Source organism: Cydia amplana, chromosome 2, assembly GCF_948474715.1.
Source record: "Cydia amplana chromosome 2, ilCydAmpl1.1, whole genome shotgun sequence".
In the NCBI taxonomy this organism is placed as follows: domain Eukaryota; kingdom Metazoa; phylum Arthropoda; class Insecta; order Lepidoptera; family Tortricidae; genus Cydia; species Cydia amplana.
In genome coordinates, this window is record NC_086070.1 from 16,339,786 (window position 1) to 16,367,391 (window position 27,606).

Sequence of the window (27,606 nt, forward strand, 5' to 3'; positions counted from 1 at the left end):
TTTCTTCTCTTTTGACAAAATACATTTTTACGAAGTTTCAAGTTTGTAGCTTTAAATAAAATTTAAACCCTATACAAACTTTCACCCTGTTTTAACCCTGTTAGGGGATGAATTTTACAAAACGCTAAAATAACTTTTCCTGTCTTCTAATAATATCCCAAAATAGAAAGATTCAAGTCGCGCATTCGAAAAAATGTTTGATATCCATACAAACTTCCAACCCCTTTTTCACCACCTTAGGGGATGAATTTTCAAAAACGCTGAAATTAGTTTTCTTGTATCTTAATTTAATACCTTTTTACAAAGTTTCAAGTTCCATTATATTAAAATAAAATTTGCACCCTAAGACGAAGTTTCATCCTCTTTTAGGGGTTGAATTTCCAAAAACGTAGCAATTACTTTTTTTTGTAATCGGCTATTATGCCTTTCTAAGAAGTTTCAAAGCATTTGTAATGGATTAAAACTTTCAACCCCTTTTTAACCCTGTTGGGGGATGAATTTTACAAAACGCTGAAATTATTTTTCCTGTATTTTAATAATATCCCGAAATACAAAGATTCAAGTCCCACGTTCGAAAAAATGTTTGATATCCATACAAACTTTCAACCCCCTTTTTACCACCTTAGGAGATGATAATTCAAAAACGCTGAAATTAGTTTTCTTGTATTTTAATAACATATATTTTTACGAAGTTTCAAGTTCTTAATTTAAAATAAAATTTGAACTCCATACAAACTTTCAACCCCCTTTTAAATGAGGGGATGAATTTTACAAAACGCTGAAATAACCTTTCCTGTCTTCTAATAATATCCTCAAATACAAAGATTCAAGTCCCGCACTCTCAAAAATATCTGATCTCCGTACAAAATTTCAACCCCGTTTTTACCACCTCGGGGGATGAAGTTTTAAAAACGCTGAAATTAGTTTTCTTGTTTTTTTTAATTTAATACCTTTTTACGAAGTTTTAAGGTCCTAGCTTAAAATAAAATTTGCACCCCAGGTCAAAGTTTCATCCCCTTTTTTACCCCCTTAGGGGTTGAATTACCTAAAACGTCGCAATTCCTGTTTTTTGTCATCGGCTATTATGTCTTTCTAAGAAGTTTCAAAGCATTTGTAATGGATTCAAACTTTCAACCCCTTTTTAACCCTGTTAGGGGATGAATTTTCAAAAACGCTGAAATTACTTTTCCCGTCTTATAATAATATCCCCATATACAAAGTTTCAAGTCCAACACTCACAAAAATATTTGATCTCCATACAAACTTTCAACCCCTTTTTCACCACCTTGGGGGATGAATTTTCAAAAACGCTGAAATTACTTTTCCCGTCTTATAATAATATCCCCATATACAAAGTTTCAAGTCCAACACTCACAAAAATATTTGATCTCCATACAAACTTTCAACCCCTTTTTCACCACCTTGGGGGATGAATTTTCAAAAACGCTGAAATTACTTTTCCCGTCTTATAATAATATCCCCATATACAAAGTTTCAAGTCCAACACTCACAAAAATATTTGATCTCCATACAAACTTTCAACCCCTTTTCACCACCTTGGGGGATGAATTTTCAAAAACGCTGAAATTACTTTTCCCGTCTTATAATAATATCCCCATATACAAAGTTTCAAGTCCAACACTCACAAAAATATTTGATCTCCATACAAACTTTCAACCCCTTTTCACCACCTTGGGGGATGAATTTTCAAAAACGCTGAAATTACTTTTCCCGTCTTATAATAATATCCCCATATACAAAGTTTCAAGTCCAACACTCACAAAAATATTTGATCTCCATACAAACTTTCAACCCCTTATTCACCACCTTGGGGGATGAATTTTCGAAAACGCAGAAATTAGTTTTCTTGTTTTTTAATTTAATACCTTTTTACGAAGTTTCAAGGTCCTAGCTTAAAATAAAATTTGCACCCCAGGACAAAGTTTCATCCCCTTTTTACCCCCTTAGGGGTTGAATTACCTAAAACGTCGCAATTCCTTTTTTTTTGTCATCGGCTATTATGTCTTTCTAAGAAGTTTCAAAGCATTTGTAATGGATTCAAACTTTCAACCCCTTTTTAACCCTGTTAGGGGATGAATTTTCAAAAACGCTGAAATTACTTTTCCCGTCTTATAATAATATCCCCATATACAAAGTTTCAAGTCCAACACTCACAAAAATATTTGATCTCCATACAAACTTTCAACCCCTTTTTCACCACCTTGGGGGATGAATTTTCAAAAACGCTGAAATTACTTTTCCCGTCTTATAATAATATCCCCATATACAAAGTTTCAAGTCCAACACTCACAAAAATATTTGATCTCCATACAAACTTTCAACCCCTTTTTCACCACCTTGGGGGATGAATTTTCAAAAACGCTGAAATTAGTTTTCTTGTTTTTTAATTTAATACCTTTTTACGAAGTTTCAAGGTCCTAGCTTAAAATAAAATTTGCACCCCGGGACAAAGTTTCATCCCCTTTTTACCCCCTTAGGGGTTGAATTACCTAAAACGTCGCAATTCCTTTTTTTTTGTCATCGGCTATTATGTCTTTCTAAGAAGTTTCAAAGCATTTGTAATGGATTCAAACTTTCAACCCCTTTTTAACCCTGTTAGGGGATGAATTTTCAAAAACGCTGAAATTACTTTTCCCGTCTTATAATAATATCCCCATATACAAAGTTTCAAGTCCAACACTCACAAAAATATTTGATCTCCATACAAACTTTCAACCCCTTTTTCACCACCTTGGGGGATGAATTTTCGAAAACGCAGAAATTAGTTTTCTTGTTTTTTAATATAGTACATTTTTACAAAGTTTCAAATTCCTAGCTTAAAATAAAACTTGCACCCCATACAACCTTTCATCCCCTTTTTAACCCCCTTAGGGGTTGAATTTTTCAAAATCGCTTCTTATCTCTTGTACACTTTATAAATTCAACCTAGTGTGCAAATTTCAACTTTCTAGCTTTTGTAGTTTCGGCTCTGCGTTGATGAATCAGTCAGTCAGTCAGTCAGTCAGTCAGTCAGTCAGGACACTTGCATTTATATATATAGATTATAGGCATGTCCAGACGAAGATAATTTTTCGCCAATCTGATTAAATTGTCCGATCAAATCAGAACGTGCGGACACAAACACCAATTTGGCTCGCTGAATTCGACCGCCGATTGTGATCGATACTACCGATAAATAGCCTCAGACGGCGGATATACATGGCGAAACTATAAAAGGAAGGCGATTCTTATTTCATTTAGGTACCTTTTAGCCGGACACTTGTTTCTGCTATTTTGGTAAGAGTCCTAAGAGAGAAGGGGAAATAAAGTTTTGCCTTTCACAAAGTATTAACTTGTTAAATTGAAGTAATAAATATTAATAAGTGTGCCTATTTCAGGTTTTGCATGCTGTACAGAGCCATCAACGGTGAAAGCAGCCCAGCGGGTGTCGAGCGGCGCGAGGACCCCGGCACGGCGCCACACGCACACACGCCCGCTTCTACGGCGCCAAGATATGAGGTGAGCGAACTAATTAGGTATTACAATTTATTTCCACCACACAATGTCGTAAAGACTCCCCTTTCTTCTTCAAAAACGAATAGAATGAGAACGTTGTATTTTTTCCACTTTAATAATATATATTTAATAGCGTTCGTTTGGATTTAATTGATGTAGTTTATGGTCTTGGAAATATTGTGAACGCCTATATTAATTGTACTAGCAATCTTGTGCCAAGTCAAGCACCATCATACCATCATAGTCACACGGAAATTGGTACACAGGGCCCGCCAACGCCATGCCCAGCACGTGTGGAGTACGCCACGCCGGTGTTCGCGCGCAACTACCAAGGCGTCTGGCGCTACGTTGTGCAGATACCTTACGAGGGCTACTTCACGCAGACCGTGGAGGTTACCAGGTCAGTTGATTGCAGTTCATTCTTAATAACATTTAAGTACACGAGACGGAAATACGTAGAGATCTATCCTCTCTATCACTCTTGCATATTCGAGCGATAAAGAGGCAGAGCCCTCGCCGGGGATCTTTCTCTTTTACGCCTTCATTGGATAATTTAGAGTGACAGAGAAAATGCCCGCAATTAGCGAACTTTGATTTTCGCGGTTATAGCTGAGTTTCGATTTCGAGACTAATATTTTTTTTACGATACTTATTTTGTGAAGCGGAAAGCTCAGCCCAGCCATAAGTCCATCCATGTTAGGTAGGTACACCGGCCTTCTTTAGAAAGTTACTTGAAAAAGGATACAAGTAATAAGGCCTACAGAGGCCCAAGGGTATATAGGCGCATTCTAGGATTTGTGGGAACCTTTTCAACACAACGCAATACAACAATAGATTACGGATCCCTAAAAATGTGTTTGTAGTTAAGTGATGCTGATGTTCATGTGCGCAGGTGCATGCAATCGCGGTGCCACTACTTGGACGGCGGTTGCCTGTCGTCGCCGCGGTGGGTGTCGCTGCTGGTCGGTGAACTGCACTATCCCACGCCGCAGACGACCTCCGCCCGCCCTTACACTGACCAACAGGCAAGTCATTTGTAGTTTAAACTACTTTGCAATCTGTGCTACCTAATAATTAATAGTCAGCTTCTATTTAGGCACTATTAATTAGTAGGTATTAAAAACCTGGGGCTTCCAGAAGTCAATTATATAAACAAAGACAAGAAAGTAGGCGTTATTGATAAACTTTGAGGTCATATGGTTGATATGGTTCAACATATTACTTTTCTTATTCCCAATGAAAAGCCAAGTGTAAATTGTCCTCCTTTTTTTTACCCTCCTATAACCCTTTTGTTGACCTCCACTTAATTAGTCGCCCACTAATGAATAGCTGCCAGAGTCCAGATCCAGTAATAACAATACCTAATATCTACCTTATACCTAAACCACACTAACTAAAAGGGTTTGCCCAGTGGCGGATTTCCCATAAGGCACAGTAGGCTCGAGCCTAGGGCGGCGAGATATTAGGGGCGGCAAATTGTGGCAAAAAATCGCTGATGATAACAAGAAATAACACAAAATTATTCATATATAGGCAACGAATTCTCAAAAAAAGGTATAGAGAGAAATGCTTGGAACACAATTTTTGACTTCGTAACTTTGTTTGAACTACTTAGGAGGTGAACATATCAAAAGTCCCCGGCCGTAGCTAATGCGCCGGGGAAAGAGGGAGATTTGAAGGTCCCATTTTTTGGTTTTTCGCTTATACTTATCTCGGAAACTATGCGTTCTAACGACTGATCATTGTACAAAATGAAAGCTGATTAAATTTGCTACAAGTTTTATTTAGTACAGTTTTTCGATATCATAAGCATCAGCAATCATTGCCGTAGATAAATTACAGTTAAGTCGATCAGCTGATGCTTTTCAGCCATCTTGGCGCGAACTAAACTGCGAAATCACCGAGAACTTTGCGAGTGTGGAGTCATACGTCAACGTCGCGATATATTCGCTCCGCGAAGTCGAGCCGCGATTCACGCGCAATAGTCTGAAGGGGGGCTTGTATAGGGCCCTCCACACTCGTGCACGAAGCCGCGAACGCGAGTGTGGAGTCAATTTCGCAGATCAGCTACACTGTTAAAATCTTTCGGGTTCCTTTCCTCGTGAGCACTGTGAATATTATTGATGGAAATTTAATGCAAAATTATAGACATTCAAGAGCGGCTTTCTCAAAAACTAAACAAGATACCTATCGAAAAACTCGACTGTATAAAACTTGTAGCAAATTTAATCAGCTTTCATTTTGTATAATGATCATGTCACAAGGACGCATAGTTTCTAAGATATTATAAGCGAAAAACCGAAAAATGGGACCTTTAAATCAAACCCCCCACCCCCGCTCAAGGGCTACGGCCGGCGACTTTTGATATTTTCACCTCCTAACGAGTCCAAACAAAGTTACTTAGTAAAAAATGTGTCCAAGCATTTCCCTCTATACCTTTTCGTTGCCTGACCTAAATGCAGTCAGTATGATGGGTGCTGATACTGAGAAAGGGGCGGCTACAGGGTCTGAGCCTAGGGCGGCAAAGACTGCAAATCCGCCACTGGGTTTGCCTTAATCCGTGGCCATTACTTAAACCAAGATTTCTTTCTAGAAGAGTAACATATTATTGCAGGTTACTGTACTTCTTTCCAGCGACTGTTGGTTTGGATTTTGTTGTGAAAAAGTGTAAAATTCATTTTATGTATTAAGATATTATTTATAACTTAACACTGCGAATGTTTGTTTAACAGTACCAGGAATACCAGCAGTACCTGCAGAAGCGCGCCGGCCCCGCTCCCGACGCGGGCGCGACCGCGGGCGCGGCGCCCGGCGACAAGCCGCCGCACTGCGACGGCCACGACGAGATGGGCTGCTTCCAGGTATCCTGACGTCTAGCCCTTGGACCATTTTGTAATCTTGTGGCCCTACACGCCTAATAGGGATGATGACACATGTTGAATTTTATAACAAAATCTAGTAAAATAGATATCAAACGTGCAATTTATCACAATAATGTGGATATTAAAATAAAATATCGAAAAATTACAAAAATACAGGACCTGAAAGTTTCAAAATTTTAGTTTTTTTTAACTTCCAAAAACGATAAAAGTAAGGGTACCATTCGATTCCTTACATTTCATGCAAACAAATATTGTATAGCAACTATATACATAAACGCAATATTTCACCGACAAAAACGCAATTTTCTTGTTTTGTCCATACTACAAGATGGGCGATGACGTCACGGCCCTTGGCCGTTTTGTATAGTAGGGCGTTTCGCGAGTGAAGTGCGACTGTCGGCCTTTGACTACAATTTCTGACTTTTGTGTTACTTTAATGCAATGGGTCCCATATAGACATTTGATCCTAAAAACAAACCCGATCGATTGATACCATAAAAAAAATTAGTCATGTAGCCTATTATCAGAGCGCGCTATGTCCAATTAAAAAATGCGTCTCCACATTTTGAAAAAAGAAAAGATGGTGTCTTAATTAATTCCCAGGGTAACTTCTGGTATTTAGCCGAGCACAATTATATTATGATTACTCAAGCTATGTTACATTTAGACTGTCTTATTTCTATATGTTGTTTAGGTGCGGCTCTACTACGACTGGTTCCTTGTGCCCGGCTCATGCAAGTGCTGGAGGCCCGACTACTTCGCGCGCTACGTGCGCCGCCGCCACTCCGGCGAGCTCTAATTTCATCGCTCTTTTCCAACGGTGTAAGCACCAGCGGCTTTACATGACGATAAATATAAATCTACACGGCTGATGTTCAGTCGTCATCAAAGATAATTTAAGCAGGTGCGTATGGTAGACGTGATTAACTACTTGATGGAGCAAATGTCACTTTTGACATCGCTCGATAAACTGACGCAAGCTTTATCCTGTCATTATCAAGTCGATAAAGCGTCTGCCATAACTCCGTTATGCTCCCTTGGGAGTTATAGCTTTTTTTTCACAATCCATAACTCCCGTGGGAACAATATAGGCATTTGTCCTTCAGTACTTATTGAGTTTTCTACTCTTGATAGTAATTTACCTACTTAATATGTTTTAAAGTATTCCCTTTGAAGGAAAATATCATTTTCCTTACTGAAATTTAAAATTGGTTGGTGTTTTGCATTGTGAAATATAATTAATTTTTCTTAGGTATAAGTAATACAACTTTCTTTAGGTAGAAACTGACTCGATATGGTGCTAGCGAGATCTCTTACTCATATTACATAATATATATTGTATTATGTATTCACTAAACTCATACCATTGCTTGTACTTAATGACTAGGTATTATTTTAAGGTTCGTTATAAATATGTAAAATATGAAGTAGTTACGTTTAGCTCAGAGTGCATTTATTATTGTATAATTAGTTAAGATTTAGAGAATAATATATCGATACGAGCAAAATTACATTTGTTAATATCTTAATTTATTTAATAAAGCACTGAAAGTTGCACAAGTGTTTTTTTGATTAATAGATCTAAGTACCTACTTAATTTGAAAATGATATGGTTTGAAGATTGCCCCGTCTGCATCCAAATGAAACGAGCTGCTTTTATCTCCTAACTAGTACTTATACCTGGTCAACCAAATCTTGTCAGTAAAAAAAGGCGCGAAATTCAAATTTTCTATGGGACGATATCCCTTCGCGCCTACATTTTTCAAATTTGCCGCCTTTTTCTACTGTCAAGATCTGGTTGACCAAGTATAGATTCATATGAATTAGTTCTCGTGTTACTACCCCACCGTAACAGCCGTAACAGCGATTGCGACTGGTTTTTCAATGGCTTACGGCTGTTGTGCATTATACCTACATGCATGATGATTGATGGGGTTTAGTATTAGCAGGTACAATCAAAAACACGAATGTTAGCCTAATAAGTAGGATTTATTTTTTAGGAATTCGTTGTATGCTGGTCGCTACCTACAGAGTATCCGAAATTGAGTGCAATATTTTTTTGGTAGGTACGTAAATCGTAGATAGATACTTACGGCATAAGTATGTATATCAGAAATTAATGACAAGTAATCAAGTACATAATATTTGCGAAGACTAAAATGTCAATAAACATATCTGCTAACAAACAATAATTTATTTATAAGTACAGTCGGTACATACATATAGGTATTACATACTACCTATATCAGAATCAGAATCAAACTTTAAAAATTCTAAGTACCTACGTGAGTTAACTGACTATAGAGCGTGTTTATAAATTACAACAAAATGTCCACTTTAAATCTACTTGCTAAAATTAGGATGGGCACGTACTTAAGTCACCTACTCAGAGAACGATAAATATCAGTAATATACAAAAATACTTCTATACAAGTACCTAACGTAAGCAAATGATAATGTTTGACTTCGCAAAGTCGATCGATGCACTAGGCTACACTATTGGGAGACACAGCGGCTGGTTCTGAAGCTATGGTATCTCTACTCAAATTCCATTCTGCAAGACGTGCGTCGGATCCTCTGTCACCAGCCCTCATGCCCTGTGTCACCCCAGTCGCTTCGGGCTCGGCCCCATGATGCCTGTTCGGATCTGGTTGGCCCGTGTCTTGGAACGAGTTCAGCGTGGGGCCATTCAAATACACTCTGGGGACCGGGTCCTGAGGCCCCCCAAAGGCGACGTAGCATGCTGAGTAAGGGGGCGGTGGCTCTGCGATGCTAGGGGCTTGCGGACTCTTGGGTAGGCACATGGAATACGGTGGTGGGGGGTCACCCAAAGGCACATTCGGGCTCTCCGGAACTGCGCCATCCATGGTCCCCTCCTCTATGATGTGATCTGGAAGTTTTAATTTAAAACCATAAGTACATAATAACAATCTTATTGAATAATTTTACGGTTTAGACTCACTTGTTTTAAGTCACTCGCGCGACATGTTTCGGAGAGCCTAGGTCTCCTTTCTCAAGCACTAACAGTGCGAGCAGCGTTCACGACGGCCGTGTATCGCGTACTCATTAGCGTAATTATGCAATGTTAGTATGTCTCACAACAGTTTAAATTCGAACAATATATTGATTAGAAATCAGAGTTGAATCAGAGCCTTTTGTCGCTAAGACGTTTCCATTATTCTAACGTTTAGTAATGCAAGTGTTCCATAGATGACCCAAAATATATTGTGTCTCCTAATTGCATGATTGATCCCTTATCGGCATAAAGGGGTTCCTCTTTTCTATCAATCTGTGCCACTACATTTGTAACCGGAATTGGTGCCTTTTTCGTGCTTTCGGCCAATTCTATTTTTTTTTTTCCAAACTAAGCATCACTTTTATGAACGTGTGCCATGGGGCTTATCCTTGTATCAGATGACACAGTAGATCATACGGTCCCCGCCCATGCTATAATGACAGTGACTATTTTAACGTAGACAGGTGGTACCGAGTATCACCAATGGGTCCAATGACACCTTTAAAATTTGCGAATTTTACGGTAATGTAATTTTAACTTACGGCTTGTAGCGAGCACGTTTGGTGTAAACCATTCATCTGATCGCCTCCGCAGTACTGTAAAATACGAAAAGATCAGGAGTTGAGTTTTGAATGTTTTGATAATATGAGGCGTATTCTGATTGTAATCACAGGTTATGAATTCGATATGGACTTGTTATCTCTGATTGATCATTCAGTGCCAAAACTACATAACAAATCCGGATCAAATTCATATCCTGTTCTTACAATCAGAATACCTACGTCTCTAATAGGTTAAAAGGAACAGCGAAAAAGGAATGGATACATATAATGTATCTTACATTTAAAGAGCCTCTGGTCGAGGCAGCGCTCAAGCGCCCGCGCCAGCAGCACAAGCGCCGCGAGCGCCAGCACAGCGGCCCCCGCGCCGACCGCGCCGCTGGTGCCACTGGAACCCGAACTAGCACCAGGGGCACCTCCGGCTCCACCGCCTGCTCGTGGGCCACCCGCTACCGCGTGGTGTAGGTCCATATGCTGAATACGAGATTTAAAATGTGAAATAAGTAAATTAAATTGGATGCGGAACCTCACGCTGCTCTGGGGTACGAGCGGGACATAGCTATATACGTGTATAGCGCTGTCTCACTCACACACAGGAGCGGCGTGTGGATCAGCATCTATATGACAACCGCGTATTGTTTAGAGACCGGAACATAAGTAAACGCTTTTTGTGTCTCACTAATCGCGATACTAAACACAATTTATTACTGAACTCATTGTTCTCAAGTTGCATCATTTATTTATGTGAATCGATTTTGGTTTAGCTTGTTTACCGTGAAATGCATGTTAGGTGGCGTGGGTGGGTGGAACCGCGGCGGCAGCTCAAAGGCGGGCAGCTGCAAGGGGTCGCGGCGCTCCGGACCAAATCGGTCCCGAGCCGCGTCTCGGCCTGCGGGGATCCATTCCCAGCGCGGCGTCGGCCACGCGCCCACTAATCGCCCGTCCAACCTACACAACAACTTTATAAGAGGTTGCACTACCGTAGTACCTACTATTAGTTATTCTGTGCTACCGCTTAACCTATCAAATATACATAAGAGCAAATTGGGGCAATGTAAACCGTAAGTAAATAATAATCATATCGTGAATCAATATTGTGTACCTAATTTATCTCTTAGTTAGGTATAGGACTTTTCTTTTGAGCTCTATTTGTATAAACTCACTATTATTATCACTCACCATTTGTATCTTAGATGTATTTGATTGCCAGAGAAGAGTGACTGCGAGAGCTGTGCATTGAGTGCAAATTGAAAGCGGCGTCGCATGCCCGCTTCGCGCGCCCTCGCACGCTCCACGCCGACGGCGGCGAGCGCCTGGCGCGCCCGCGCGCTGGCGCCCGCAGCAGTCAGCGCTTCCCGCGCCCGGGCGCCGGCCGGGACAAGGGCCTCGCGCGCTAGCACGCCCGCCGGCGCTCGCGGCGCCAGCGTCGCGGGTATAACCACTGGCATTAGTTAAGTCTGTAACATGGATATCCAAGCGTACATAATATAAATTAATATAAATATATGAGAAACTCTGTACTCTGTACGTTATATTTTGTTAATCTTCAGGCAAGTAGGTCCGAAATACCATTAGGGATAGCTACTAATACTAAATCATGACAAAAATATGCGCTGACATGTACACACAAAGAAAGGTGAAAACGACCTTTGAAATTTTGTCTATCGTAATTTATTTTATACCTCTTACGTTTGTGTTTATTATGTACCTATAGTAGAAACTAGAAATTTGCATAGGCGAGCCACATTTCTCGTAATTCTTTTCCTTGTTACCGAAGCGAAGTAGGTACTATGTACTTAATTAGTAAACGATGAGATACCTGCTGAATAAGTTAATAAATAGAGACCTATTGGTATTATTGGTATCGAGTTACAAATTTCCGTGTAAAGTTAAATGGTACGGCCGTGCCTCTTTGTTTTGCTCGACTTGGCGGGGGCACTGCCGTGCCCCCAGATGTTTTCATATCAATTTGTATACTATCAGATTTAACGAGAACTTAACAATATAAGGAACTAAAGTAGATGCGTCTTACCTACATGTTCATCTCTTCAATTCTTTCACCGTGTTCCGAGTGCCACTTTTCTAAGTACACAGCAGGTCCAAATCTGAATTCGTCGGCCAATTATTGTGTAAATTAACTACTTCCTTCGTTGAAAAGTTGTCGCAGAAGAATTTATCCAGGAATGATTGATGTCGTTAGTGCAGATCCCTTGGCAACGGGGAACTATATAAAATATTGTGGAAGGAGAGCTAGTGCCCGGGTGCGTGGGTCGATGTAAACACGAGGCCACCAGGGCGCAGGCGCGGCGGTCCTGCCAGCTACGAAAATGAGGGGCAAGTTTACAAACGAAAAATATTATACCAAATTGATATCAAGAGCACCAAATTACACTCGGGACTGACTGTGTACAATAAGGTATGAAGGAGCCTAAAATGGACCATAAGTAATGTATGTACATTAGGTACATATAACTACCGCCTTTAGTACCTGTTATGAGTACGTACTAATCCTGCCGCGTCGCCTGTCTTACCTCTCACAAAAAGTCACTTTCTGTGGTTCTAATTTATCAGCATGCATGTAAATGAAATGCAGCTACTTATGTAATTTTGAAGGCTATATGGTATGCTTGTCCAATTCAAAGCTCAATGACAGTCATGACGGTGACGCTAATAGGTTACGGGCGTACAAAGTATATTTTCGCAGCACATCGGAAAATGGTGCTATGAGCTACGTCGTAGCACGCGTAGCGTTGCACACCTTCGAACTCTTTTATTATACATACAGGGCAATTCGAACGTACACTGACATCAAAATGATATCTAAATGATGTCATTTAGTTACCGTGCGTCTTGCTCGCGCCAATACATGTACGGACAAATACGAGCTAAATGCACGATAGCAATGACATCATTTAGATATTCCAAGATACACTTGACATGAAAACGATTATCTAAAATATCTAAATGATCAAAAAACAAAAGGTAATCACGGTTCATATCCCGGTCGATATAAGTCTTGTGAAACTAACCGTGAATCATACAAAACTGTTATCTAAATGATGTCAGTTAGGTATTTAATTTATCATCCTCGCGTTCCTAGTGTTCCTACATGTATTAGCGCGAGAAAGTTGAACGCGCGAATGATAACTAACTGACATGATTCAAATATTGTTTCGATGTCGAGTGTACGTTCGAATGGCCTCATATATGTAATAACACTGATAAGTGTTATAAATGTTATAATGTACGTTGTCGAAATAACTTTCGTACTTTCAGATAAGGTCTAGATTTGCTAGTCTGTACTGTACTAATGATGGTGGCGTTTGTGTGCTATATTTAAATATGACAAATGACGGTTAAAAAAGGCTATTAAGGTTGAATATTGAAGTTTAAAATACCTATCGAACCATTCGCAGAAAATCTCAGTTTTGCCAGCACGCTCAAATATGTTTAAGTCTGAATTCGCTCTTCAGGAATAAATACAACTAAAATAATTAAAAACCTACTAATTTTCATTGCTAGCCTCCTAACCTAAAGCAAATCTAACAACATACACAAAAAATTATCTCATTCCGAAATTGAAAAGAACTTTACCTCTAAAATGGGCCAAAATTGGAAAATTCTCAATGAACGAGCATTAGCAGTAAACATAGCTTGGTTTGGAAGAATCCGCTGACCCTGACATGGTTACTGGGTCACGAAAGGTTATGGTGGTCCAGCTCGGGCGGGGGCGCGGTGGGAATCGATGTGGCGGCGACACTCCGGCGCCATTCTAGATCCTGGGACACACGGGAGGATACACATTACTTATTTATACTTTTAATGTCCAACATAATTCATAGAGTCCGTCTAAACTAATTAACTCTCACTCTGCACCGACTTTGACAGAATCAAGTGTGGCACTTTCATTATATTATATCATGTTTTCATAGATTTTTTCACATGCAAAGTTAGCTTGATCCGACTCTATGCTTACAACTAGGATTTATAATTAAGTCCGTTAGGGTAAATGCTTTTCAAAGAAATTTCTTTATTTTTACAAGAAAATCAATATAGGGTAGATTTATGCAATTTCGCCAAATACGCAGTACTACCTCAATTTAATATAAAGTTCGGGTTTGTATGTCTATCTCATTTATGATATTCTTATGATTCTAAATCAATTATCCCGGCTTAAGCTCAATTAAGGAAAAAGTTACTTAACGCACGCTTAATGTTAATGATGACTATAAAGTGATGAGTTTGCATGCTATATATGTTAGTATTTTCCTCGCGTTGGTGTGGTGAAAAACTTTGTGTGTTTCATTCGGTAGCAAAGTTTGTTTATCCCTGGCGCCTTAAAAGTCTTAAAACCCTCGTAACGCTCAGATTTCCACTTTTCGAACCACTCTATTGTCGTTCTTACTCGGGTATCAATATTAGCACGAGGGGTTTAATATCAACCCCCCCCCCCCAACCCCTTGTAAAACAAACAACTAATAACATGCAAAGTTATCTCTGACATGGGAATCGGGTCGGAACCGGTTTTTTGCAAAAACTCCGAAATAACCATATTATTATCATGTAACGACTTCGTAAGTATAATTAGATTGCCCAATTAGAAATGAAATAGTTAACAAAGAACGAAAAAATACCGCTTTCGTTTCCATACAATAAATACAAAGGTAATCTGCCCCATGCTTCGTCATTGCACAAATGTAATCCGCGCAAGCATCGTCGTGACCCTATTATATATTAACACTAACACAAACCATATCTGCAACAAGCTTCGTCAAAAGTCAAACATCTAAGTATAAATTCCTTGAAATTAAAAAGTGAAACCTAAGTCATAAATACGGTCTGCAACCGAAGCCTCGGTGTACCCGCGGTCTAACGTTCTCAGATCTCGATCTCACTCGCAGCATCCACACACGCGCTCCGCCGCTGTCGTGGCCCGCAACAGTAACATACATCCAAGTCGAGGCAGTGGCACTATGTAGATAAATACAATTCGGCCGTGCTTAGTTTTGATGGTGCGAACAGTGAACGCATATTATAAGTAAAAAGCAAAAATCGAAAATAAAGCGAAAGCGAAGTAAAAGTGAACGCTGAAACGACACTGATAGTTAATGCTAGTTAACAAAATATTGCGGTGGTCAGTGTATTGATAATATTAGTCATGCTGGAGTAGTTGCAGCTTTGAGAAAGGTGGGTTGGTTTTATAAAAAAATCTACATATCAGGTCTTAAGTAGGTATAATATATATATGGCTAGCTATCTACTCGGAAATATGGAACGTAGCTGCCATTTATGAAACTTTTGGGCCAGGTACTTAGCGGATACTTACCTAGTTCATATAAAAAACACGCTTATTTAGACATACATTCATGCTTACGAGAGATATTGAAATAAAGAGTCGACTACATACATGTGAAACAATTTGTAGCTGGTGATGGTTAATTGTAATTGTAATTGGCAAGTGTAATTGTTGCACACAGTTCCAGAGGAATAAAAGTAGGTACATATTTAGACATAATAATGCGCGAAAATCAAGAAATCTATCAAATAAATATGCGTAACAAAAAGGTTTTCTTACTGTAAGTTGGGGATGAGTTACATTCTGTTTTATATTACGAAAGCGCATGACTCTGGCTCTAGCTGAGTACAAGTAGCTGGTACTTACGACACAGAATACTTAAGTATTATCATACTTACGAGTAGGTACGTGAGTCATCTTCACATTATAAGTTGTTATTGTTATATGTCGCTGTTAAGTCCAAAACACGAATTGCATGTTTATGGACAAATTCCTTATCGCGATTATTATGCCAGGTAGGTACTCAAAGGAGACCTCAGAAGTCCAGTGTAGGTAAAGCAGATTATTCCACCAGATTATCGGTAATGAAATAAACTTGCCTTAATTTTTCTGAAAATGCTAGGAAGCCGAGTTCCGGTCTGGCATTTTTTAAGCAAATCAAACTGAGATGGAACCACACTGCCCGAGAAAATTTACGAGTAAATACATGTTAAATTGTAGGATATGGTATCCTAATATGGGACCGACAAGAAACTCGGAGGGACACATCCTTTTAAAACATTACATCTTACACATTTAATTTAAAATATCAGAAGTACCTATTAAAGAGTGAGGTTTGGATGATTATCTCTGATGGTCTATCTAAACTGCTGCATGTTCTCAGATGGGTTGGGGGATGGGCTTGACGGCGGCGAGCGGTGTGATGGCGGTGGAGGTGTGCACGCCGCTGCTGCTGCTGTGCTGGCTCTGCTGCTGGCCCGACGACGGCTCTGGTACCCATCACTTCTAATGGCTCTGTGAGCTGTAGAACCCCCATAGCAGTTCCATTTTGAAAACTTTTATAAAACTGAATAGACTAAAAAACTCCCTTTGTAAGAATTTGCTTCTCGCTTCCCTTTAGATTCGACCAATATACACGCTTTATTACACGACTGTCCCAAAAAAGGAGTGTACGAGTATGTATTGTTTATATTGTAAATCTGCTTTGAATTTGGTTTGTTTGCGGTGCACAAAAAAATCGGGTATTCGTAAAGACTCTCCCAAAGAACTATGGTTTGAGTATAGTAAAATCGTAACAATATCTTTCCACAGACTCGTCCAGCTCAGGGCATCCTCGCAAGCCTGTGTTAGTCAGTAATGGTTCGTACTAAAACATCTCTAAATTCTTAGCTAACATTTGATTTGATGAAGACTTACATTTGAGCGTTTCTATTTAAAGTTGTACACAAAATAAATGTGTTAGAATTAGGAATTTTTATACGCAGAATCACAAGCTTCGTCCATTTTTACTGGGGAAATAAAAGGTTCCAATATTTTAGTCCCTTTGGTTAAGTTTTCAGTAGAACCTTTCTATGACCGTAACAAAACGGATAAATAAAAAACCGGCCAAGTGCGAGTCGGACTCGCGCACGGAGGGTTCCGCACCATCAACAAAAAACAAGCAAAAAAAACGGTCACCCATCCAAGTACCGACCCCGCCCGACGTTGCTTAACTTCGGTCAAAAATCACGTTTGTTCTATGGGAGCCCCACTTAAATCTTTATTTTATTCCGTTTTTACTATTAGTTGTTATAGCGGCAACAGAAATACATCATCTGTGAAAATTTCAACTGTCTAGCTATCACGGTTCGTGAGATACAGCCTGGTGACAGACGGACGGACGGACGGACGGACGGACGGACAGCGGAGTCTTAGTAATAGGGTCCCGTTTTTACCCTTTGGGTACGGAACCCTAAAAATTACGAAATTTTAGGGACACTTTTTTTTCTTATTAAAAATTAGATAAAAATTCCAAAATCTAAAATGTACGTTTGGGGTACAACTTTAAATTGAAATGTCCATTTGTCGTGTGCGCAGAAGGATCGAGACGATCATCAGGACTGCGCGCGCGCACTTTTGGAAGCAGCGCCGTATCATTGCACCTTCCAAGCACCTCTGGTAACACATTTACATGCTAATTACACATACCAATAATAGTCGAATCAACCACGCAATTTTTAGTGCAAAAGATCGTATAGTTTACAGTGTTAAAATTTTTAGTATGTTAGCAACATTGACATTTTGCGGCTTTTATACTATAATTCTAGGGTCACCGAGCCTGGCTGCGCGGAGCCACGACGACCTATCTTTAGCCCGGGCATCCGCACCAGAAGTTATACGCGAGGTGCTCACGCGGCGCGACTGGGACCGCTCCGCGCGAGAACTCTTCATCCCGCTGCGGCCCGACCCCGAGACCTTCTCCTCCCCCCGCTCGCCCCGCAGTCCCGTCGCCCCACGCGCGACCCCTGAGGACCTAGGTCTTGACCCACCTTGCAAGAAACACCACACGAATATTAAGGGGCGCAAGGAACTGCGCGCGGCGCCTCCGGAGCGTGACGAGGAAAGCCCATCAACTTTTTACATCGGTGACAACGAAACTGGTAAATGTAAGTAACTTACGCAAAATTACAATTTATTATAATTATGGAAACTACCTACTGGCATACTTATGGAACAGATTTTGATTAGGTATTATCACTTTTTTAGTGGAAGAAAGACCGATATGCTCCGCGAAACAAGAAAAGCAGTGCATGAACGAGTCTATCCGCTGCAAGGAGCGGCCGTGGCGGCTGGCGGCGGCGGGCCCGGGGCTACCCGGGCTAGCAGTGGATGAGGTGGACGCCTTGGACGCGCTGGTCGCGGCTCCGAATGCGTTGGGCACGACACCGGACCCGCTGGACTCGCTGGACTCCACGCCAGACGCGCTGGACCGGTCGGGAGCCATGCACCACGCACTAGACTCCCGCGCCGCAGCTGATATGGGCTACGCTCGGATTGTGCCTCTCTCGCCAATTTCTGTCGGTAATTAATCTTTAAAAGTACCTGCATTGTGTTAATGCTAATAAAGGCATACCTAAGTTTAGTGTTCACGACTGCCTAAGAGCTCATTTAGACGATGCGAGTTTCATTACATTGCGGGTTTTGATCGGTCAGTTGAATTGGACTCTAAACAATGTAACTAAAATCGCATGTGAGTTCGCGCGCCGTCTAAATCAGCCTTAACAGATTTCTAAATAATTCTTTTATTGTCAAGATAAACTGACTTACCTATTTCCCAAATATCAGTACATAGCAGTAACAGGTAGGCTGGAGCGTCGCAGTTGAATGCTCACCGCGATCCTGCGCCGCTGCGTTATAGGCGGAGGTGGCACTCGTTGGGTTTTTAGACGGTAGTAGGTCCTCGCCCTTTAGTCCGTCATACCCGTCTTGCTCCTCTCGAGACGGGATGCGTAAAAGCATTTTCCCAACGTAAAAAAAGAAGGTAGGTAGTAGGTACAATAATCCTGAATTATTATACCCTATTGCATCGTTCGCAGATGTAGTGGGCTATGAGTACGAAGGCGGTGCGTACGGCGACGAGGCAGACCGGTTCACGCTGGTGCCCTCCACGCCCGTGGCGCCCGGAGCGCCCGCGGCACGCGCCCGCCACGCCTCCGACGGGGACATCCTGGGGCCCGCACCACGCCCCGAGTCTGGTGCCTTCTCTGGTCAGTACAAGAAATGTCAGGACAGGGCGACCAGGAACGTGTTCTGGGCGTATAAAATTCTTGGTGGATGCTAGCATCCACGGAAAATGGTTAAGATCAGTGTAAAATTCCCATTCATTACCTAATAATTCATTCATTGTTGGTTCAGTGTATCTATATGTATTGTAAAATACCCTCAGAAAGTCTTTCTGAGACACAGTTTATTGCCATCGGCCTTACAGTTACACGTCCCATAGCTAAGTAAAAAGATCACAATCCTACTTACTAGGTAACAGTTAGCAGAACAGAGTCATTACGTCAAAGTACAGTCATCTGCAGAGAAAATTGACCTCCCTTGCATAAAACTTATGTATACATACGTATGCAAAGGTGCTTAGGTATTTAATAATATTGCTGACTAGTATGGGCTTCCTTTAATCGTTTTTCATAAATTGACGTTGTTTTAGAGAGCGACGTTGACTTGGAGCAGCTATTGGCTCTGCAGGCTGAGAAACTTGAAGAGCACGAGGAGTTTCGGAAACGGAAGCCACTCACGGCACCGCGCTCTACACACACCGACCGCCGCGAAACTGCAATATAATGCGATAAATGTCATACGAAATTTTGAAATCGTACTTCGGTATAATATGTAAGATTTAACAAGAAAATTGTCAGGGTTCGTCGGTGAAACAAGAATAGTCCCGCAATGTGTGAGTTTAAATTAAAATTAAATACAATTACAAATTAATAACAACCGAGGGTCAAAGAGTCAAAAATCCTCTCACATTTTTCAGCCACGTAGCGGAGACACGATTCTAAGTGCTACGGCGTAGCACGCATTGCTTAGCAGTGGAAGTGTAGTAGGCCAATTCGAACGTATACTGACATCAGAATGATATTTGAATCATCTTATTTAGTTATTGTCATAGAGAAATATAATAAGACAAGAGTGCTCACTCCATACATCAGTTCAAACTATTAATTTCAGTGTCTACATCTAGTGTCTTATGCTGTTGAGATAAGATTTTCCGGCCGGTGCTACATCTATTGTCAAGTAGCAGTACTGATAGTTCCGCTACTCGATGCTAGATGCTAATAGTCTTTTTGGTACTAAAACTGATGTATGGAGTGAGCACTCTATGTATTTTTTTCTCTATTTATTGTGTATCGTTATTGGCGCGGGCGTGACGCACGATAACCAAATAACATGATTCAAATATGTTAATCTAAGTTATCATGTTAGAGAAGTTATCTATGTCTATCGGCCTGATTTGAACTTTAAAATACGTCAATTTGCTAAAAAACTATCTTTAAATAGCAAATTTTTGACGTACCTATCTTAAAGTTCGAAACAGGAGGTTTTAGTTTTCCTTTTAAAGTCTACATAATACTTAAGTACAAGTTGATTGTTATTGTTGTTTGTTTTTTATAATAGTCGCCGCTATTTTAATCGCGATATTTCATTGGCGGGACACAACATAAGTACCTATTGACCAAGCTGATTGGAACTACCTATATTTTTATACAATTATGTATATATATTACCTACACAAAAAATATGTTAGACCACAAGACTCACTTTTTACGATAGCTAGAAGTAAAAATTATAGAAGTAGGTAATATAGATAGTTTTCGCGGATAGTCTCCAATTTGTTGCGATTTTTGATGTCGCTATTATTCAAGTGTCCTAAAATTTGGATTTTTTTAGGACATTGCCTATTTAAATGGTCAATGCACTAAACAGATGCATAATTTTTTTTATAAATATGTACCTAGTGGAAATTTAATATTTAGGAAGTTAATTAGAGTACGGCTCAGTTTCATGTCTAATCTTGTAACATAATGTGTATAATTATCACATCGAGTACTGAGTAAACTACTTAAATAACTCAAGGAAGGACCATTTTGATGACATCGGAAATTATATTTAGTATAATCAATCATAGTCATCATCACAGATCTACCATTCGCTAAATGGTCATCATAAACAGTTTTGAATGATTCACGGTTACTTTCACTAGACTAATCGGGAGCTCGAAAACAATACATAAGGTAATCACGGTTCATATCCCGGTCGAAAGTCTAGTGGTCATCAATATCATAATGAAGTTTAGTCAATTTGAATTGCGGTGTACCGTTTGGACTTGATTTATTTTCTTCGCTTGGTTAAACTTACGTAGGTATTCTACATGTGTTTTGTTAATTATAATTAAGAGATATTTTTCGTTGTACCTATGGCTCAATCACATACATAATTAGTTAGGTCAATTAGTTTTGCAATTAATATTAACAGAAAGGTTCTTGGCACTTTTGATGTATAGGATTTATATTTATTGACTCGCCTACTATTTTAAAATTAATAAACTTCGATTACAATTAATTTCGTCTTTAATTGATTATTTAAGATCCTTTAGTCTAAAACTTTTAGTCTGAAAATAAGCTGTTTTAAGTAGGTTGATACACTTGCCCTTGGTACCATGATTGTTTTTTGACATATGTGCTATGTTTTTTTCATTTCCTGCCTTGTATTTAAGACAAGCATGACGTCAATACCTAATACACGTATAATACAATATAACAAGTATAGGCAGAGTCATTTAATTATTGACTTTATTTTATCAAGGTAATGTAGTTTTTTTTAGAACGAGTGAAAGAAATCTAGAGGTCGTGTTGTATCAAAAAGTCAAAGAGCTAGCGCAAGATAGGGAATGCTGGAAGATACTCCACCGACAAGAGAATAACCTCTTAAGTTAATGATGATTAAGGTAGAAATAAACATATAATAACAAAATAAAACAAGTACAAGATTTTGATTCCTTTATTTTTTTTATAAAAAAATGTCAAATTAGTTCATCGATTAGAATAGCCTACTGTCCAAATATCACAACTTCGACTCAGGACGCAAGGCATGAACCACTACATTTATTAATGAACCCTAAAGGACATCTATTAGGCTAATAGCTATTGCACAATAAATGTTTAAACATGGTTTAAACTGATTCCTGACTGACAACATTTATGTCAATAAGTTGCAGTGGCGATGGCGGCGCGTCGAACATATTAAACTTGTAATATAAGGTTGTCTTGACGCAGGCAATCCGGTGACATCGAGTTCTATGGAGGCGCCGCCACACTTGACAAATCGATTACCTAAACTAAAGACGTGCAGCACGGCAAGTGTACCTGGTCTACATGGTAATGAACCAAGGAGAAGATTCTTTAACGGCACGGATTAGTTCAGAAGACCTATACACTTAGAGGATATAACCAAACGGAGACGCCTTGTCTGTTATTTTTCTATAAAAAAAAGTCTGCCGATTTTTGCGGGTGAGGGGCACGTCGAATAGTATGAGTAACGTAAAAATTGCCATGTCAGATAAACGTCAGTCCATACATTGTGTATGACAGAGGGGAACGTCTGCTAATGACTACTCCGTTTGGTTATATCCTCTAAGCCTATACAGGTAGTATGAGGTAGCATGGTACAAACTTAATTGTAAAACGTATAAGTATACAAACTTTACAAAGTCATTTAAATTGTCATTTTGAGGCAAGTTTAATATTTAAATACGATATAAATGTACATTACATGGATACACTTTAAAAGCGGATTAAATTTCCATAACACGATAATATGCATAGTTCATTGATATAACATGGACAATATGGTACACGATAGACAGATTGCATTTAAATGGCGACTTAATTTTTTTATAAACATTTATAAAATATAGACAACGTTACAATATTGCAAAAATCACAACTATCAAAACTTGGCTTTACCTATTGACTAGATAATAGTTACATAAGACTTAATTTTAATAAAGAATTATCTTAGCGCCATAACCGCGAAACATTTACTACTATCAATGAAAAGCGCGTGTTAAATAGAGGCAGTTATATACACCTTAGAACTTAGAACATACCTAATAACGTAACAGATTACATATTACCCATACAGCTAAAAAGATACACTGCGCGTCCTTTCATAGCATACAAATACTAATCTCTATCCGTTAGGTCGGGTAGGAAGCGTTATTATGATTTATGATATTTTGTATTTATAACAGCATTTTTACTCCAGGTATATATAATACATATCGGATAGTTGGTCCAACATACAACGCTTTGCAATACGTTTTCCTCCAAAAATAAAAGCATTATCAGTCTTAGAGCACCAAAATATGAATTACGAGTAGAGATGTGCGAGTCATACCTACACAGCAATTGTAAGTAGGTTTTTGTTATGGTATCTTCAAGTTTGAGAGCTATAAAGCCTATAAACCCTTTTCTGAGCCCTTGTCCGTAGAATTTGCTGGTAGAATTGACTTTAAAATAATGATTTTGAATGATAAATACCTATTTAATTACATTCATTTTTAATCGATTTGCTTTGGTTTTGTTTGATAATTTTGTGTTTCACTCGGTGGCAAAATTTGTTAATATAACCCTCGTTCGTGCCTTGAGACCCTTACAACGCTCAAGATCCCATTATGCGACCGCTGCAGGGGACCATCGAGTGCGCCAACTTCTGACCGAAGGGTGTCGTGTTTCGGGGCAAACTGCCGAATCCGACACAAGAGCAGCCGATGCAACGGAGCCACGCCGTTTTGTCGACTAAATATTAACTAGTGTTTAGTTTTACCTGTGTTAGTCTGTAAGGTATTTGTAATATGCGCCTTGTTGCCTGATTTAAATTTCTAAATAAATAAAAATTATTCGAGCCACTCGCTACGCTCGTGGTTCAGTTTTGGTAGGTTTCGCTTGCTCGGGTATCAAGCACGAGAGGTTAAACAACAACTTTGCCCCCTTGTAAAACACATAACTATTCTCCGTCTTTTCTTTTCACAGGCACCAACTCTGTCCATCATTAGATCATCTTATGAAGTAAGTACAAATATGTCGGTTTACCTACTCATACTTCGACTAACATATGAATTATGATGCAAAACTCCTGCTACACTTAGCAGCACCAAACATGGTTCTATCGAATCTGAAATCTCGTTAAATTCTAAATTGTGTGACTGATTGTTTCTACGAGAACAAAGTATATAATTGAATGTAGTCTCATCTACACAAAAACTTGCAGGTAAAAATATGGCCGAATAAGTACAAGTGACCTGTATATTGTCACGGCTGAAAATTACTTTAATCTAACTAAATGATCCTGGGTGGTAGGATGGTTTACCTGTCAGGTTTCGGGGCGATGGTCGGCGGGGGGGACTCCATGCTAGTGCCGGTAGTGGCGGTATCGTCGCTGAGGGTGGCGCCCTCGCTGCCTGACGCCAGCGACCCGCCGCGCGCGCCGGTGTCCGCCAGCAGGGCCGCGGGCGACGACACCGCGGGGAATACGGTGCCCCGCCCGCCGCCGCTCGGCAGCTCCTTGCATAACTTTGCCATCGCTGTTGCACTGTCCCTCACCACTGCAACCATACAAAGCTTGAGTAGGTATCCAAGATAGTCTCGCAGAGCGGTTAAAGATGTTACTTCTCTTAACATCTTTAACTGCTTGCATCAAGAGCTAACGAGACGTTACCCTCTAACTGACTAGTACCTACTTATAAAGTAGTGATATCGTGATGTAATTGGATGATAAGTTGTAAATGTTTTACGTAGGTAGGTACCTGGCTGCACGGGGTAGGCGTCGGTGCGCGCGGGCGTGGTTTGAGCGCGTGAAGCAGGTGCACCACATAGTGATTCATGCTCCGAAAGTTCTGTAATTAACGTTATCAAGGCAATTAAGATAGGTATAGCAGTTAGTGCGAACAAGAGAGTCTCCACTGTATAAAAATAATATAGTATTCCTATGCAATGAGGCATGTGTTGGCCAATTTAATACATAAATACACCCAAGTTACAGTCACCGATTTATAAGGTATTATCTTATAAAATTGGCGATTTGCCAACCCTTAGAAGTACTTATAAATATGGTAGGTTAAATCTAAAGGTTTAAGGATAGTAGCCCTAACCATTTTATTTAAGCGGTCGAAATGCCACGCCAGATCAGACCACACAAACGTGAGTAGGTTAGGTTTCAGCTGCAGTTACTGACCGTTGATCTTCTTGATGCAGAAGTAGACGAAGTAGCAGCACAGCATAAGCAGCAGCAGCGCCACTCCGGCAAGGGCCACGAAGTACGCCGTCTGCGAGGGGGGCCGAGAGGGAGGCACGCCACCGCCGCGCCCCATCTTGATGCTAGATTTGCTAAACAGAGATTTTTTTTACTGAGCAATGTATATGACTGACACCTGTCCTGGGACACTAATAGCTCTAAAAAGGGATATTAAAACCTTATTAATCTCCATTGTATTATCACGGTATTCAGCCTTGCTTTTGTCCCTATTTCTAAAACGATTTACTGTCCACGTCATTGTTATTGTTTTCGCTTGGCAAACGGAAAACACTTTTATATTTACAAGATTATATGTTGGGGGTTTGGGCGCAGCAAACCTATAGGTATTGCGAACGGGAGACTTTCAAAGTATCAGCTAGGTATTTAGTAGAGTTAGAAACATCTACTACCTATTCCTAATATAGGTATTATATCTAAGTAGATTCATATTTGCAAAATCATGTTAACCTAAGACCAATGACAAGGTTTATACTGGCCACAATTCATTAGACATCAGAATAATTATATTAACCATGTTTATTATGTACTTACCTTCTCGAAAAATGTTCGGTTCCGGCTCTACTGTGGTCTCTTGCCAAACACCACTCTTCTGGAGTAGGTATCTGGCCACAGTTACTGTTGTAGGTTCAATAGGTACGACTTAAGATCATATTTTTATACGCGTGTGACCTACGCCCAGGCGACTAAATATGTAACTAAATAAGCGTCACGTCTAATACGCTATGGCACTAAAATTATGTACAGTATATATCTAGCAACAGTATTTGAAAAATGAGCGTGCCAAATTTTCAATGCCGGAGAATTTAAAGGCAAAGATATTGACATCAAGCCGTCAATGTATTAAAAGGGAATTATTCGCGGTTTCGACAGGCGCTCCGCTGCAAACCTGAGATAGTCCTGTATTAGAGCATTCATAACATTTCCCAGAAGAACCAGTATATATCAGACCTCATGTGACGCATAGTAGTTGCTTATATAGAGATCAGATTATATCAGAGATGAAGTCAAACACAAGCAAAATGTTGTTAATAGGCAGACAGGACGCGAGGCGCGGAGAGCAGGGGATGGCAGACGACGCAACAAGTGCGCCGCCACTCCGGCGCCAGCCGCGGGGGGTGGCGCGACTGCCTTTTTCTGGAAAATGATCATAGTTCCCACTTTATAATAAAATATAGAATTTACCAATATTATTGACCAAGAGAAGCGAAGGTCACCGTTTCAGCTTAGGCAAAAACGCTTTCGTATGTCCGGATGTTCTCCTCTGTTTTCTCAGCCTATTCTCGTGTAATTTAGTGAGCAGATTCAAGATTTTTTTTTATGTCGGTTCATATTTTGGTAAATTCTCAAAATGGCGAAACCATGGGAGTATAACATGTAGTATAATAATCTATGCATGGGAGTTCGCGAGCCAAATTGCACTAACGATCACGGAGCCACGGAGCTAAGCCTCGGACAGACAGACGGATATGGCGAAACTATAAGGATTCCTAGTTGACTACGGAACCCTAAAATAGTAGTTTATGCAACAGTGATATAATAAGGGTTCTTAAAATTCAAGGGTCGAAGTTACAAAACGAGACGTAGTCGAGTTTTGTAAAAAAAGACCCGAGAATTTTAAGAACCAATTATGAGCTGTTGCATACATTACTTTTTCTATGACAGCTGCAGCAAAAAAAAAAAAAAAAAGTCGAGTTTTGTAAAAAAAGACCCGAGAATTTTAAGAACCAATTATGAGCTGTTGCATACATTACTTTTTCTATGACAGCTGCAGCAAAAAAAAAAAAAAAAAAAAAAAAAAAAAAAAAAAAAAAAGAGAGAGTTATTATTAAAAAAAAGAGATTATTAAAAAAAGAGTTATTATTAAAAAAAAAGTTATTATTAAAAAAAAAGAGTTATTATTTAAAAAAATTGAGTTATTATTTAAAAAAAAAAAGAGTTATTATTGTAAATGAAAACATACCTCTTTCAATCAAGATGATCGGAACTTGTATCTTTAAAAAAAATAAAGCAGTTGTATTATACTCATAAGATGACTGCTAGCAGTCATCTTATGAGCCTATAGACAAAGCATTCAAATGACATTGCTTTAGATATCACTGTCAGTCATTTAATTGACACATTTAAGTGCTGGAGTAGAAAAAAGAACTATTAGGTCAGTTACTCGTGATTTGAAAATTATAATTTTACCAATTACCTACTAATGGTTCCCACCATATTCTCACACTCATACTTGGAAGCCATATCTAAGTATGTATTTATTTATTTAACCTTTCAACCGCCGTAGACTGATATACATATAAGACATACAAAATCGGGCTCATTTCACCGCAGTCTGATAAATAAGAGCACGCTCGATGAAAAATTCTATGGCGGTTAAAACGTTAAAAGTATATATATATATATATATATATGTCGGGGACGGATGGTCCCGATGGCGGTGGGCGCGTGGGGGTAGTACCTAGATGTATTACTTCACAA

General features: G+C 39.6%; 4 protein-coding genes across 4 annotated transcripts in view; 2 read left to right on the plus strand and 2 right to left on the minus strand.

The window, feature by feature from the left end:
- LOC134658992 (uncharacterized) overlaps positions 1-7,287 on the plus strand; it is a 31,517-nt gene extending 24,230 nt beyond the window's left edge. The window contains exons 6-11 of the mRNA XM_063514602.1: positions 3,399-3,519; positions 3,783-3,916; positions 4,409-4,541; positions 5,151-5,168; positions 6,249-6,377; positions 7,093-7,287. Of these exons, the coding sequence (XP_063370672.1) occupies positions 3,399-3,519; positions 3,783-3,916; positions 4,409-4,541; positions 5,151-5,168; positions 6,249-6,377; positions 7,093-7,197 (640 nt within the window). The 3' untranslated portion in view covers positions 7,198-7,287. The remainder of the gene's footprint in view (positions 1-3,398; positions 3,520-3,782; positions 3,917-4,408; positions 4,542-5,150; positions 5,169-6,248; positions 6,378-7,092) is intronic.
- Positions 7,288-8,718: 1,431 nt separating this feature from the next.
- LOC134656414 (uncharacterized) lies at positions 8,719-11,422 on the minus strand. Its single transcript, XM_063511943.1, has 5 exons — positions 11,154-11,422; positions 10,748-10,922; positions 10,256-10,448; positions 9,957-10,010; positions 8,719-9,288 (listed from the first exon to the last, which is right to left on the minus strand). The coding sequence occupies exons 1-5, from the start codon at positions 11,420-11,422 to the stop codon at positions 8,885-8,887; spliced, it is 1,095 nt and encodes a 364-aa protein (XP_063368013.1). The 3' UTR covers positions 8,719-8,884.
- A 4,723-nt stretch (positions 11,423-16,145) lies between these two features.
- On the plus strand, positions 16,146-19,599 carry LOC134662166 (uncharacterized). The gene is made up of 7 exons (XM_063518431.1): positions 16,146-16,262; positions 16,582-16,629; positions 17,347-17,427; positions 17,577-17,915; positions 18,016-18,330; positions 18,846-19,016; positions 19,463-19,599. The coding sequence occupies exons 1-7, from the start codon at positions 16,154-16,156 to the stop codon at positions 19,594-19,596; spliced, it is 1,197 nt and encodes a 398-aa protein (XP_063374501.1). The 5' UTR covers positions 16,146-16,153; the 3' UTR covers positions 19,597-19,599.
- A 4,579-nt stretch (positions 19,600-24,178) lies between these two features.
- LOC134656424 (uncharacterized) lies at positions 24,179-25,218 on the minus strand. The gene is made up of 3 exons (XM_063511955.1): positions 25,048-25,218; positions 24,620-24,709; positions 24,179-24,457 (listed from the first exon to the last, which is right to left on the minus strand). Exons 1-3 carry the CDS (start codon positions 25,181-25,183, stop codon positions 24,180-24,182), a joined length of 504 nt encoding a protein of 167 aa, XP_063368025.1. The 5' UTR covers positions 25,184-25,218; the 3' UTR covers position 24,179.
- Positions 25,219-27,606: the final 2,388 nt, after the last annotated feature.

Bases quoted from the DNA above. Each gene is read 5' to 3' on its own strand.
- LOC134656414 (XM_063511943.1), bottom strand. From the start codon at position 11,422: ATGCCAGTGGTTATACCCGCGACGCTGGCGCCGCGAGCGCCGGCGGGC. The intron at 10,923-11,153 runs GTGAGTGATAAT...GTTGTTGTGTAG, and splicing joins ATACATCTAAGATACAAATG to GTTGGACGGGCGATTAGTGG. The intron at 10,011-10,255 runs GTAAGATACATT...CGTATTTTACAG, and splicing joins CGACCAGAGGCTCTTTAAAT to TACTGCGGAGGCGATCAGAT.
- LOC134662166 (XM_063518431.1), top strand. From the start codon at position 16,154: ATGGGTTGGGGGATGGGCTTGACGGCGGCGAGCGGTGTGATGGCGGTG. The intron at 17,428-17,576 runs GTAACACATTTA...CTATAATTCTAG, and splicing joins GCACCTTCCAAGCACCTCTG to GGTCACCGAGCCTGGCTGCG. The intron at 18,331-18,845 runs GTAATTAATCTT...CATCGTTCGCAG, and splicing joins TCTCTCGCCAATTTCTGTCG to ATGTAGTGGGCTATGAGTAC.
- LOC134656424 (XM_063511955.1), bottom strand. From the start codon at position 25,183: ATGGGGCGCGGCGGTGGCGTGCCTCCCTCTCGGCCCCCCTCGCAGACG. The intron at 24,710-25,047 runs GTCAGTAACTGC...CGTTAATTACAG, and splicing joins CTGCATCAAGAAGATCAACG to AACTTTCGGAGCATGAATCA. The intron at 24,458-24,619 runs GTACCTACCTAC...CCGCTCTGCGAG, and splicing joins CGCCTACCCCGTGCAGCCAG to ACTATCTTGGATACCTACTC.